At 44.7% G+C, this 14,355-nt stretch overlaps 1 protein-coding gene and 1 long non-coding RNA gene across 3 annotated transcripts in view; one reads left to right on the top strand and one right to left on the bottom strand.

Moving 5' to 3' along the window:
• The window catches only part of LOC107195290, a 51,512-nt gene extending 48,179 nt beyond the window's left edge, over positions 1 to 3,333 (bottom strand). Inside the window, exon 1 of one of the 2 annotated variants that reach the window (XR_003044629.1) lies at positions 2,270 to 3,333. This is a non-coding gene — a long non-coding RNA (uncharacterized LOC107195290). The remainder of the gene's footprint in view (positions 1 to 2,269) is intronic. The other variant, XR_001516392.2, reaches the window with a different exon arrangement.
• ADAM19 (ADAM metallopeptidase domain 19) overlaps positions 375 to 14,355 on the top strand; it is a 73,062-nt gene continuing 59,081 nt past the window's right edge. The window contains exons 1-3 of the mRNA XM_006906462.3: positions 375 to 634; positions 3,351 to 3,436; positions 7,620 to 7,690. Coding sequence (XP_006906524.1) covers positions 568 to 634; positions 3,351 to 3,436; positions 7,620 to 7,690 — 224 coding nt within the window. The 5' untranslated portion in view covers positions 375 to 567. The remainder of the gene's footprint in view (positions 635 to 3,350; positions 3,437 to 7,619; positions 7,691 to 14,355) is intronic.

Genomic DNA, 14,355 nt, shown 5'->3' with positions numbered 1-14,355 from the left:
TTGATTCGCATGTCCTGCTAAGAAAACGGTTCCATATAGCACTTTGTTCTGTGTGCATGGTGGTTCGGTTAACTCTTTCGAAGCCTGCCTCCAAGAGTGGCGGTATCTGGGGACCGATGCTGGATGAGTAGCCTCTGAGTGCCACCCAAGACATCTAGCACAGTGAAAGACAGAGGAAACGGGCCGCTGTGCACAGAGCGGTCCAGTTCAACTCCTGGAAGCCCGAGTCCAGGAACTGCCCCCCTGCGCCCGCCCCAGGCCGCGCCCACCTTGAAGGAATCCTCTTCTCTGGGTTGCTCTGGGTCACCTGAGCCAGCCTGGCTCCCCAGGGGTCCCGCCGGCTCCTCCCCCGGCGGCCCCTCCCGTCCCCTCCAGGCGGGCGCGTCCCCTCCTCCACCCGGTGGCGGAGCCCTGCGGAGCTGAGGGCGGAGCGTCGCGGCCGATGGCTAGGAGCTGGGCTGGGAGGCGCTGGGAGAGCAGTGGGTTCCAGACGCGTCGCCGCCTGGCTAGGGGGCTGGCATGGCCGAGTGCTTGTGAGCGTGGAGCGCGCGAGGGGCCGCTGCCACCATGCCCGGGTGCGTGGGCGCCGCCCGGCTCTGCCTGCTGGCGCTCGTCCTGCCGGGATGGACCAGAAGTAAGTGGCAGGGCGCAGGAGGTCTGGGGTGGGGATGGAGCCGGGTGGGCTAGGTATCTCGAGGACCTGGGAGTTGTCCCCTGCAACTCCACGGGGCTGCACCCCCACTGGCCACAAGCCCGGGAGCCACGGCTTTGTTCCCACGTTATGCGCCCTGGGAGGCGGTGGAGGTCCTGAGCAGGCAGAAAACGCCGGTCCTCTCCCGGCTTCCCTCCCTCTCTCTTTTTCCTGTGTTTTTCTGGTTTGGGCTTCTCCTTCCGCTGCTTTCCTAGTCTCTCCTCTTTTCTCTAGTCTGTGTGTGTGTGTGTGTGTGTGTGTGTGTGTGTGTGTGTGTGTGTTCCCATAAACACATTCTGAGAAAATTGGAGCCACACCATATGTACAGTTTTGTGTCTTGCATTTTCTACTTTACATAATGAGCATTCTCCACATCGTTAAATTGTCCAAAAACATGATTTGGATGACTATAAATTGATTCAAGAAATCACAGAAGCATAATCTTCAATAAGTTAAAAACATGGCATACAAATATAGGTTGAATGGGCGGTAAAGATTTGTTCAATTCATTAATAAGGCAGTGAATGGAATGATGAAGCTGGTTCAGAGCATTAGAGGAGCAGGGGTGATACAGGTTTTTTTATATTGAAAACCTGTGCTGGGACAGATGCAAAAGTGCTCAATGCTCCATGGAACTATACAACCATAATTCTCACTTATCTACCATACCGAAGCCATTTGCATCTCTACCGGATGGAAATCTACAGTTAACACATAACGGAGTGTAGTCTTATAATTAACAGTACATTTTTAAAAATCAGATAAAAGTACATTCCCCTAGATAATTCAGTGATCTATGCGAGGGCCTGTTAAACAATGCTACAATGTGACATTGAAAAGACATCCTGGTTGTTCTTTTGCCTTATTTCCAAGTTTTGAACAATTTTTCTTAAGATGTACTGTGTTCCTCTGTTATTCAGCCTTTAGATTGCTTTCAGTATTTTTTTGCATCATAAAGGTCATTTCATTCCTTTAAATATCCTATTAAATATCATATCAGTCCTTACATTGCAAAGAATCTAGACTTATCAGAGCCACTAGAGCGGGGACTATGCCTCTCTGGTACCTACATAAATATATATATATCAAGCACCTAGCATAGTGCTTCGTACATAGTTAGCACTCAGAAAACATATAATGAATAAATGAATGCATTGCTTCTGAATTTTACCAACATGATAAAACTAATACTAATCTAATGAGATTTATTTTTAGGATATATTTTGGTTGAAAATATATCAGTTATCTGAAAGGAAAGTTAATCACTCATAATCCCTCCACTCTAACAGAACAACTATGGCCATCTTTTTTTTTGTTTGTTTTAATCACTCATTACATTCTGTGTGATTGATGTGGTTGGTTCAGACAAAATGGATTTTGGAATCCTCACCCCCATCCCCGGGAATCCTATGGATTTGGCCTATTCTTATGCAGACTAATATGCCTAGGTCTTGGAAAATGACCACTTTATTAAGTTTGTCTGCAACCAGTGTTTGAGGTCTCCACTGCCTAGAACAAGTCACTCCTCAAACAAGTTCCAATTTGCCTTTCTTGCAAAATAGGAATCTTGTTACCTACCTCCCAGGATTGTCATGAGGATGAAGGAGCACTGGGTGGTGAGGTTGATTTGGAAAGCAGGAAATGATATCCAAAAGCAGACTTGCCATTAGGAAGCTCAGGAGCCTGTGATGATGCTTTCTGGGTTGTGGAGCAAGCTCACAGTGACTCTCCTCAGTAATGCTGTAGATGAGTGGGCAGGAATTATTATCTTCATTTTACAGATGAGAAAACTGAAGTTCGATGGCAATAATACTCATGAGCTTGGCCTCCAGAATATACCCAGAATCCAACCACTTCATTCCTCTCCACTGATGTCATTCTAGTCTGAGCCACCATCTTTCACCAGGGCTCCTGCAAGTCACCAGCCTTCCCTTCCTGCTTCTACTCATTCCCGCACCTCTCCCTGACCCTACCCTCAATCACCACTCAGCAGACTGAACAATCTTTTAAAAACTGAGTATAGATCATATTGCTTGTGTTTAAACCCTTCAATGCCTTCCAAGTCTATTTATAATAAAATCCAGATACTTCCCATGGCCTCTGTGATATCAGGCCCATGGCTGTCTTGCTGACCATGTTTCCTACCAACTTCCCCCCTCATTTACTAAACTCCAGCTACTTCTACCTTCTGCTTCCTTAAACAGGCTGAGTCTGCTTTTGCTTAGGCGGGGCCATTGTGCTTGCTGGTTCCTCTACCTGGAGCAATCTTTTCTCAGATCTTTGCTTGGTTCTCTTTTCCTGTCTCAATGAAAGGCCATCTTTGCTGAGCGTCTTGTCTAAAATACGGTTCTCTTTGTTCCATGACCCTATTGTACCATTTGAAAACATTTTTGTGTTGTCTGTCTCCCACCACTGGAAGATATGTCTCCCACCTCTTGAATAAACTTTGTGAGGAGTACAGAGACCTTGTTAGCCCTGTTTAGAACTGTATTGCTAACACCTAGCAGAGTGCCTGAGCCATGGTCAGTGCCAGAAGCCTGGAATCCAGCAGGTCTTTTAATGACCCAATGTGGGGTTCTTCCAAGTTGGCAGTGCATGGCTGGCTTAGCTAGGGTGCCGAGGTCTGGGATTCCAATGGGTGTGCATCCTGTTTTGGCAGGAGGAAGTGGGGAAGGCAGCCCCCAGCTACAGCATGAACGGATAATACCTCAGTGGAAGGCTGCGGAAGGCTCCATGGGAGAAAGGGTAAGACCAAAAGCTCTCATTTCCAGAGGCAGGAGTGGACAACTTCACTCTGTGAGGCTTGAGGCGACCTACTTGACTTTACTGGAGGCCCTGTCATCACTGTTACTTCTGTTTCTGACTCACACTATTCTCTCTGTGTCATTTTTGGAATTCCAGATGGGACGTTCCTTCATTGTGTGACAAACTTCTAGAACACTTCCAAATGCTATTAGTTGAGGAAATGAAAATCCACATTAATGCTGACACAAGCTAAGTGCAAATATGTGTCACAAAAACCACTGATTCTCAATTGGAATTGATTAAATATTGCCATTATTATTTTTGCTCTGCATAATATGTGCTCTATTTTATTGATGAGATAATGTACTTGGAGGGAAAATGATGATCTAAACTTTTTTTAACAAGGTGCCGGGTAGGGACCTAGTACTAGAGAATATATCTTAAAATTGAATAGGCATCTTGGGCCATGACCCCAGCAAAGTGCACAGTCTTTATCCAGGGGGTTGAGAATAGGACAGACAGAATTATCCTGTTCTTGCGGAGAAGACCTGTGCATCTAGGATATTCTTTGTGGTTCTGGTTTTTACAGCTCACGTGAGATAAGAAAGAGCTAGAAAGAAAGATGTGATTGTTGTGTGCCAGTGACAAGCAATGGGACCTTCCACTTCTGAACTTCAGTTTCCTCATTTATAAGAGAGGGCTTAGAGGGAATAAGAAGGAAGAGGGCTGGGGGGTGGGGGTGGTGAATAAGATCCCTTTCGGTTCAAACGGTCAATGATTTATTGGGCAACATATAAGAGCAAGATTATATTTGGAGAGAGAGGAGAGAGCTGTGTCAGGAAGGATTTCAGACTTTGTGGCTTTTGAATCTAGAAAGGTAAATAGAGGGAAAAAATCCCTGGAACCCTTAAAGTTATGGCTAGAGTAACACAGACATGTTTAAAAAATGCTCCAATTTGGATTTACTGAGGGAAGTTAGCGAAAATTTTAGGACAAATGAAAGCAAGTAACATTTTACCAGAAGACAGTAAATGCATGGAATTCATTTCATCAAAAAGTAAGAGAGGCTGAAAATAGCTTCAGGAAAAGTCTAGACAGATTAATGGATGGCCATCCTAGAGCAAGTTATTTTTAAAAATTGGGATCTTAGATAGTTTAACCTATCCATTATTTCTGAGGAAGGGCTCTATACTCTTTGTAGAGGCCTCTCTGTTTCTTCCAGATGTGGGATAACGGGCATCCTCAGGAAGGGCCTGAGAAACACAGTGGAGCCCCAGATCCTGTCTTTGTTCCCAGCCATTGTCTACCCAGAATCTGGGTCGTTTTATTTTGTACGGTTAGCACAGTGCCTGGTACCATAAGTATTTGTTGAATGAAAAATGAATGAATGTCAGAGACAGAGAGAGAGAGAGAGAGAGAGAGAGAAGAAGGTGAGTCTCACTTGGGCCTCTTATTCTCATTTATATAATTAATTTATTCATCAAGCATCAATTGAACACTCACTGCATACTAAACATCGTACTAGATTTTAACAGGGATGCAACATATAAGACAGATATCCAATACCCTATGGAGCTGAAGATCTGTTTAATCTGAGCCTAAAGTGAAACAAATTTTAACCCTCCTCTGGGGAAGTAAAACCAGTGGTAAGCTCACTAGGAGGGGTGATGTTGCCCCTTCCTAGCAAAGTGAAGCGGGAAGGGAAAAGCGGAGTAAAGCTGCACAGGGAGGCCGCAGAGATCCTTGCAGTGCTGTTTCATTGTTTTGCTCGAAATGTCCCCTGGAAACGAGGAACACCATGTTTTAAATATCAGTGTCTGAGCATCTTCCAGACCAGAGTGAAATATATTTGGATGACTCACTTAAAAATAAATATCTGTATTCATGTTGTAGCTTATGTCCCTTTAGGGGAGAGGTGACAGTACTTTCATTTGTGTCGACTTTCTTTTTTTGTGTGAGTTGTCACATGGACTCCTACCTCTCTGGTAAGGGAATTGCTACAGCTCTGTTGCTGCAAGCTTTTTCTCAAATGCCCACTTGGGACTGTGTCCCTGAAGCCTAATGTGATTGGGCAAGGCCCTCACTCCAGAACTCCCCAGAGTAAAGTGTCAAAGGACCAGCAACCAGCACAGGCGTTGGCAGAGATGAATCAGGGCATCAGAAAAAGAGAAGTAAATCCCTTAGTGAAAGTTATTGGGCAAACATCCACCCAGCTTCCTCTCCCCACAGTTTTGAAATGTCTCTTCTTAAGAGAAGTCAGGATAAATCAACAACAACAACAACAACAACAACAACAACAAAAAATGCAAAGAACAGGGTTACTCAAGCCTCCTGGATCAGAACGTTCAGATCTCATCAGAGTCGCGAAAGTGCTCAGGGTTGCCCAGGACTCTAATGGGAAGCCAGGCTTGAGGCAAATAAGAAGAGTGTGCTTGGAGGAGGCCGGCCCCCACCTGCGGCAGCAAAGCAGGTGACCCACCTTCTCAGACACACCAAAACTAGGTCCTTGGGTCCACATTAAAAGGGGCTGGAACTCCTCTCTAGCAAGAGCTTCTGTGTATGGAAAGAGGCTTTAAGAGTTTTATCAGTTCCTCGATATCGTTAGAGGGCACATATTTAAAATACCCCCAAAGAATTGATGTTGTTTTAATAGATTTAAATATGTAAATACCCTCTTTTAAATAAATAGGGGTTTTTTTTCCTTCAAAGATAGTTTAAGTGCCTTAAGTTGAATTGTTGAAGCATGGAAGTTTATTATGACTTGGATTTTTAATTTCTTTGAAATTTTCCACAGTAATGACACAGAGAGATAAAAAGCCTTTTCTTAAGCAATTATAAAAATATGGAAAGTTACACAGAATAAAATAAAATTAACCAACTATCCCACTGCCTAGAGTTAACTGTGGTAACTTATTAGTTTAGAATTTTTTCTCTGTATCTTTAAATAAAACATAATGTTATATTTTGAGTTTTTGTGATTATCATGTATACTTTCTTGATAATTTAGGAATTATCTAAAGTCATTGTTTTTAATGACTGTCTAGTGTTTTGTCATATGAATGGATTATCATTTATTTAACCATTCTCTTATTTTGGACATTTAGGTTATATTTTATTAATCATTATTATAAGTCGTGAGTATCCTCGTGCATGAACCTTTGCCTATTCTTCCATTTGTTCCTTTCAGACAGAGTCTTACTTTACTGAGTGAGAGGTCTAAACACTTTAAAACTCTTAGTCCATGCTGTCAAATTATTATCTGGTGAGTTGGTATCAATTTAAATTCTCAATGGTAGCATATGAGAGTGCCCATTTTACAGTATGCTTTGCTGCACTGTGATTTATGGTTTTAAAAAATCTTTGTCACTGTGTCACTTAAAGATACCTTTAAAAAAATTGGAGGGGAGAGTTACCAGTGATGTTGAACATATCGTCCATGCTTATCGGCCATCTGTGTGACATCTTAAACGATCTATGCTGGGTGCATAGCAACTTTGGGCATCAGCAAAGTTTCTCTTGTGTGTAAAATATACATCTTCATTTGGACATATAAAACTTTAGTTTGAATTGCTCCTAATTGCCTCCTCTGGGTATCCAAACTGAGAGCCAAAACAAAATAATGGAAACTAAGAACTCACTATGAAGAGGCTTTCCCCGCTGGTGTTTTAGATAATAGCCAACATGTATGGGGGTGTTTCCTATATGCCAGATAAACTCTTTACATTCACTATATCACTTAATCCTTATAAGAACCCCTAAGGTGAACTATTATTACCTCTGTTTTGTAAATGAGGAAACTGAGCTGTAGGGAGGTTTAGTAACAAGCCCAAGTTCAACGTCACTGCAGCATCAGAGTCAGCACTTGAATCCAGATCTGACTCCACCCGGAATTTGCTGCTGAAGATGTTTTCCAGCATTTGCCTTTACCAGACCTGCACGCAAGAACTTACACCACATTTCAGCAGTTTATTTCCTTTGTCCTTTAAGAGAAGGCAGATGGGGGAGGGGAATCAGGTCCTTCTGGGACTGAAGCTATTTTATGTTTGGGCTGGAAATGCAATTTGACCCTTTCTCATTTACTTCCTGTGGATCAATGTCAGAGCACTGTGCTAGATCCTGTATCTGTTCCTGGGAGCCTCCACCCTGCTTTTAGGAACTGACATTCTTTTGTTGTTGCTTTTAGCATCCACTCAAAGCTGAGCTCAGGGTAATGGCTGAGGGACAAGAACTCATCCTGGACTTGGAGAAGAATGAGTAAGTGGACTCCTCCTTTGTCTGAAATGAAACAATTCACTTCTAGGTCAATGCCGGACACAGGTGCCGCTGTTTTGGAAGGAAGCAGTTAGTGAAGTGACCCAAGCTCTCATTCCTTGGTTTCTTTGAGGGGAGGCTCTTGCAAAGACAGTGTTTCTACAGTCCCTTGACTTGCTGTGAAATTACCGGACTGTTTAATGTTTTCCTTGAATTTCCTCAGGCCATATTTCCGGGGCTTCTTAGAGTTCACCGTGTGTGTGTGTGTGTGTGTGTGTGTGAGTGACGAGGGCGGGATGGACTGGAGGATTCTGGCAGCTGTCTGACTAGCTGCAGCACAGAGCATGGCAGGAAGTGAAGGAGATTAGAGGAACACAGCAGAGAGGAGAGGCAACGGGGAGTGTTCAGGGATTTGGCGCCTCAAACCCTGGCTGCTCCATCTGTTCTGGGTGAGCTAAATCTGAGATCCCGCCAATAAGGGCATGGTCAGCAGTCTCCTGGCTTCATCGGGCTCGTTCTTCCATCTTCCTAACCTCGTTCATCTTGGGTGGTGACCTGACTCAGAAATGTTTCCACATCGATTTGCCATCAAGCACAGTTCTATCTTGATTAATGTTATCGAGCTGGTGCATAGACATCATGCATGGCTGCATCTGTTGCCTGTTCTTGGGCCATTCTCAATCTACTTGGCCACTGGAGAGCTCTCCGTACTTCGCTGGGAGACCCCGAAAACCTTAGGAATTTCCCCACCGATGGTCCCACTTTGATTCTGCTGCACAGACCTTGCAGATAAGGCTGCATGGCTCAGACAACTGCCCTTCTCCTGGCAGTCTCCCGAGTCCCCTGGAAGCAGATGAGTAATCAGACACATCACTGCCAAGAAAGGGATGGATAGGGACCTGCTCATATCCAAAAGGATGGGAATGGCTGCTAAGCTGGGTAGAAATCGAGACTATAAATGATTCCAAATTTAGGCTTTTGGACCCTTGTGCAGGAGGAGGGTGAGCGGAGTGGAGGTGTGGCAGAGCCACTTCAGCATGTGCAGTGGTGGGGCTTCACCCACACCTCTCCCCTGCCTCCAGAAAGATGTGCATCTCAATCATTTTTGCTGCTTTCCTCCTCAGACTCCAACCAGCCCAAGAATGTGTTCCTTTTGTCCCATTTCCCTGGAACAGACCTGGCTGGCTGTGTCCCCAGAGGGTGCAGGTGCTGCCTGCCTGGGATTTTTCCTTGCATCATTTTCTTTTTGTCCTACAGGAAAAGGGTATTGGAGGGTCTGTTCTTGACAGTCTGTCTCAGGCATTGGCTTTAGTTTCTCATGGCCCCATCCCTATAGCTCTAGTCTAAATGTCCCCTATTGCCACCTCAGTTGAATCTGTCCTATTCTCCTCCCAAGTGGAGCCTTCAGTTTCCTCTGGACATTCTAAGTGGTGGGGCTGCCGTCATGGGCAAACCCTTAGGCGTTGGACTGGCCAAATGGGTCCAGCACCCATTCTCCGCTCCTATTCTGGAACCTTTGCAAGAGGTCATACGAAGTTGCAGCGGGAAGGTACCTTAGAAAACACCGAGAGCAATGGTCTTGCGTGGATGCAGAAACTTCTACTCAGAGGCAGGTGGGCACCTGTCTAAGGTCACACAGCAGGTACATGAGAGGTGAGACTAGGATCATGTGTGTTCGTGGCATGGGTCTGGAGTCCAGGAGAGCCCGTGGATGCGGGTCTGTTGTCTGCTGCTCTGAGCAGCTCCCTAGCTTCCCAGTGAGTGGCGGGGGACTGGATGTGGTTCCTGGCCTCCTTGAGTTGGCAGAGACTTGACAAAAATGGAAAACAGCAGCGCCAAGCACTATGACCTCATCAGGTATCCCTGGGGGATGGTTTCCTGCTATTTTCGTCTAAATTGGGCTTTTTGTTTTTGAACATGTGTTAGTAAGCGGAACTCCAACTGCACACGACTTCCTAGTGTGTTTATTTCCCAAAGCCTTCTCATTCATGGTGCATGCGAGTCCGGATGCAAAAAAAGCTCGTGGGGGCAGGGAGGATGCTTTTCTGATTTTTCAAATCTCTGTTAAAGTTTTTATAGTCCTATGATATTTGAGGGGAAACTAGGCCCTGCGCTAAGTGACTGACTACTCCTCAAGCTCTGGTTCTTAAGTTCCTTGATTGATTTATTCATTTTTTTCACCTCCTACGTATCCATGGCATTCCAGGCACCAGTGTCAGTACTGGAGATACAGCCGTGAGTAAAACAGTTCTGCCCTTACGGAGCTTGTATTCTAGTGGTGGGAACAGTAAACAAAGCAGTGAATATGTAGTGTGTCTGGTGACAAGCTCTACACAAGAAACAAAGGGACACAGAGCCAGGGAGAGCAGGGGTGGGGAGGGAGGTGCTGTTTCAGAATGGTGGTCAGAGAAAGCCTTGGTGGTGAATTGATATCTGAGTCGAGACCTGAAGGAGGTGAGGAAGTGAGCCATGTGGATGGCTAAGAGATGGCAATTTCGAGAAGAAACAGCCTTAATAGATATGAAAGTTTCCACTTCGCCTCCTACATTTCCCCATACTTTGGATTCTCAGGCCCCCCAGGAGCTGTGGGCTTCTGGGACTCTGAGGGGAGAGAGGAGACATTTCTAATTTCTTTTTCATCATGCTGAGGTGTCTGGCCTTCTCCCATCAAATCAAAGCCCACGTGCTAATGCATGGCCCAAAATAGCAGTGAGCAGGCCTGTAATGGAATTCACACATGGAGAGATCGCCAAGAATGGTGAGGACAGAGGAGCCCGGGGGATGGGCCAGGAGGGAGAGGCCTTCAGCTCAGGCAGCAGATACCCCAAGGTGCCTTAGTTCAACACACTGCAGCTGGCAGACTTTTTCTGCTGTGAAGCAACTGAGAATAAATAGACGACATTCCCATGGGAGACGCACACCCTTTTCTCTACTGAGTGCATGTGCATCATAGGGATAATCTGCATATGGCTTTCGTGTCAGATAGTCCCGGGTTCGGATTGCAGCTCTCCCGCTTTCTAGCTGGATGTCCTCTTTAAGCCTCAGTTTCCCTATCTGGGTTTTCATGATAGTCTTACATGCTAGAACCACGGGGAGGATGAAATGAGGTGATGTTTGCGAAGGGCCCAGCCTAGTGCCTGGCTTATATTCCATACTCAGTAAATGGCAGCTATTATTATTTCTCCCTTGTGGTTTTTTAGTTGTAAAATTAACACCTGCTCTTTGTAAAATGTGTAGCAATACCAAAGTATGATAAGTAAAAGAATGAGTCTCCCACCCACATGAAGTCACTATTAACGGTTTGGTGGGCATACATCCTGGACCTTTTCTATGCCTGTGAACATACATATAGATACTCATAGAAACGGTCACACAGAAGCACACACAGGTTGCTGTTTTTGTTGGGGAGGGAGGAACAGAAATGAGATTATACTATACATATTGCTCCATACTGATATTTTCAAACTCAACTGTATGTCATTTAGGTAATACTCTGCTCTAATAAAGTATATATTGCATTGTTTTCTATTTACTCACACAAATACACATCATTTACACACAAATACAACGTTGGTGCATGGCTGTTGCTAAGAGAACCTTACTTGTGGTTGGGGCAGTGTGGTACAGTGGAGAGAATACTGAGCTCAGAGACAGATGTGTGGAATTGGTCAAAAAGCCTTTGGCCCTCTTGGGCCTCAGCTTTGTCATCTGTAAAATGGGGATTTGGTCCCAGTTGGGCTCTAAGAACTTCTCCTGAACTACCTATTTAAAGAATACTGTGTATGTGGAAAAGTGGAAAAGAAATTCCTGCCTCGAGGAGTTTGCTCTTCAACTGTGGAGACATCTCTGGAAATAGGGAGCAGTAGGATACATGCAAATAACCCCCAAAACCATGGACCTTGAAGTTGAGGATGAACTGCGAGCTCAGGACCCACCGTTTAGGCAACATAAATATGAGAGAGGAAATTACAGAGAAGAAATTATGGGCTGCTATTTCCACAGCCCACAACTTGAGGCATACATCCATAATATTTTTTCTCCATATAATTTTCCCCATGTCCTGAGGACTAACCATATTAGACAAAAACTTGTTGGCTGAACTCAAAGGAAGCCTTCTCGAGCTGTAGGCATCTGGGGAGGTGCACACCTCCAGGGAGATGCAGGCCCTGGCTGTCTTCCCTTCTTTCTTCGCTTTCTCCCAGGAGGAAGGCACACCGAACTGTTGAACCAGCTTACAGGATGCTCATTGGGCTGCATTACTAGAGGGCAGGATCACTACATTCAAGGTCACCTTCAAAAACAAATGAGCAGCTCAACCAGTGGGCACTGTGCCCAGAGGGCCTTTGGCCATACGCTTCTCTCTGCTAGTCTCTTAAGCACATTCTGGAATTCTCGTCTCTTGACTATATTGTCTATTCTTGAGTCTGAATGATAATAAGGTTTAAGTTTTGGCTTGGAAAAGGGGCAAACGTCCTTTGGTTTCACCCCATCTATTCATGTTCCAGCCCTGGCTAAAGAGAGATCCTGTTTGCACAAGTCTAGCTAATGAGAATGAAAATCTATTTTCTTTTGTATGTGTATCTACCTCCAGACCTCATGAGGAACAGTAATTGTCAAGGAAGAATTTGGGCGTTTAGAAGTTTGCCGATTATAGTTCCTACCATTACTTCTGACTTTAATCTCTCGTCATATCTCTGACTTGTTATCAGTCCCTCAGAGGTACCATAAGGAAGGAGACTGCTTTTGTTGGCCTGGAAATCAAGCTACAACCTGGAAAACCAACAGTCATTCACTCTGTGGAGTACTTCAGCTCCCTAATTTTCTTCTTTTTCCTTCCACTCTATTCGAGTTGTATGATACTAGAGGACCCGAGAAGGGGAGAACTAGCAGGCAGGAAAGGAATTTTTCAGCACTGGAAGGATGGATTCGTTACCTCTTCCTGCTGCATTTCTCTTCTAAGCATGCCTGGTAGAAATACATAGCTGCTCCAGAGCGAAGCCTTGTGTGCCGCCCAGGCCACGGAGCTCTCTCTCACCCCACCTTCCGTTTCCTCTGGCCTCAGGAGGACACTTGAACATCTTACTCAGGAAAAGGGACGACTCTCTTTGTCCCTCTCTTGTGAAGAGCTTCATTCATTGGCGAAATTCAATGTCCCGGATCAAAGGGAAGCTTAAGAAAGGCTTAAGACATATCCCGATGCTTTTTGGAAACTGTGCTTCTCTGAGTCGCATTTAAATGAGTCGCAGACATATGGATTACATTTCACTTAAAATACACATGGCTTAAGAAATTAGAGGATATCATTCTTTAACCAAGTACTTGGCAGATCTAAAGTATTCAAAATGTTTTTCCAAACTCGGCGTGCAGCTGGGCTCCCCATTCCCCCCGCAGCTGAGATTGTATAACTCAAGGAGACCAATGCCAGGGAAATGATTGGATAGATGGGTGGGGATACCAGAATTTGATGAGAGCTGCCTGTGAGTATTTGAAAATTTTTTTAAACTTTTTTTTGAAGTATCGGGAACTGAATTAACCCTGCTGCTTTGACTCTGAGGCAGCGAATGCATAAGTAAATTTAAATTCCAAGCGCTGTGCTTGGTTGGTCGGTTCTTTGCCCCCTTAGAGACCTTGTGGTCTTGTTTGAGATGTAGTTTCCAATTGTAGACTGAGATTGATATCAGGTCCAGGACCCCTGGAGTTGCAGACCAAATGGATCGCCAGCCCATCTGATGTGATCTTTATACAAGCCAACTTCTCTATCCCCTGTAAAAGCAGGTCTCCAATATTTCTAAATCATTTTTAAAACATGACATTGCTGTCCTAGGGTCCACTGTGTAAATTCAGTCTCAATAATTAGGAGTGGTGATCTGTAGGACTGCAAGCTGTACAGTTGCTAGAAGAGAGGATCATGGAGCATTAGGAATTGAAATAACACAGGTGTGTTGATTCTGAAGTCCGTGAGCACATAAGCCTGGATCACCATAATCCAGGGGGGCAGAACAGGCTTGAACTTTGGTGCCAGAGAGACCCAGATTCAATTCTAGGCCCTGGCACTTCCTGGTTAGGTGGCCTTCAGGGAGTCACTTGCCTTCTGAATGTTATTTCTTCATCTGTGTTCACAATAATACTACTTAGTGAGCATTTACTGAAAATGCAAAGGCACTTTACATAGTGCCTTATTTAATCCTCATGGCAGCCTTTTGAAGGAGATATTATTGTTATTCACATTTTATAAATGAGGAAACTTAAGTGTGAGGAATTCAAGTAATTTACCTGATGTCAGGAAGTCAGGTGGAGCCAAAAGTCAAACTCAGCTCTACCTGCCTCTTACTATATTCTACCACCTGCCTAGAAAATAGACGTTAAACTTTCATTGCAGGGGGAGGGTAGGCTGAAAAATGCCCCCTGCTCCCACTGCCTCAAGATACCCACATTCTAATTCCTGGAACGTAAGGCTATGCTACCTTACATGGCAAAAGAGTCTTTGTCAGTGTGACTAATTTAAGGATCTTGAGAAGGAGAGATTATCCTGGATTATCTGGGCGGGCTCCAAATGCAATCCCAAGTGTATTTATAAGAGGGAGGCAGAGGGAGATTTTGTCATAGATAGAAGAGGAGAAGGCAGTGTGACCAGAGAGGCAGAGATTGGAGTAATAAAGCCCCAAGCA

The sequence above is a fragment of the Pteropus alecto genome, unplaced genomic scaffold, assembly GCF_000325575.1.
Source record: "Pteropus alecto unplaced genomic scaffold, ASM32557v1 scaffold40, whole genome shotgun sequence".
NCBI lineage: Eukaryota > Metazoa > Chordata > Mammalia > Chiroptera > Pteropodidae > Pteropus > Pteropus alecto.
This window is presented reverse-complemented; position numbering and strand designations above follow the sequence as displayed.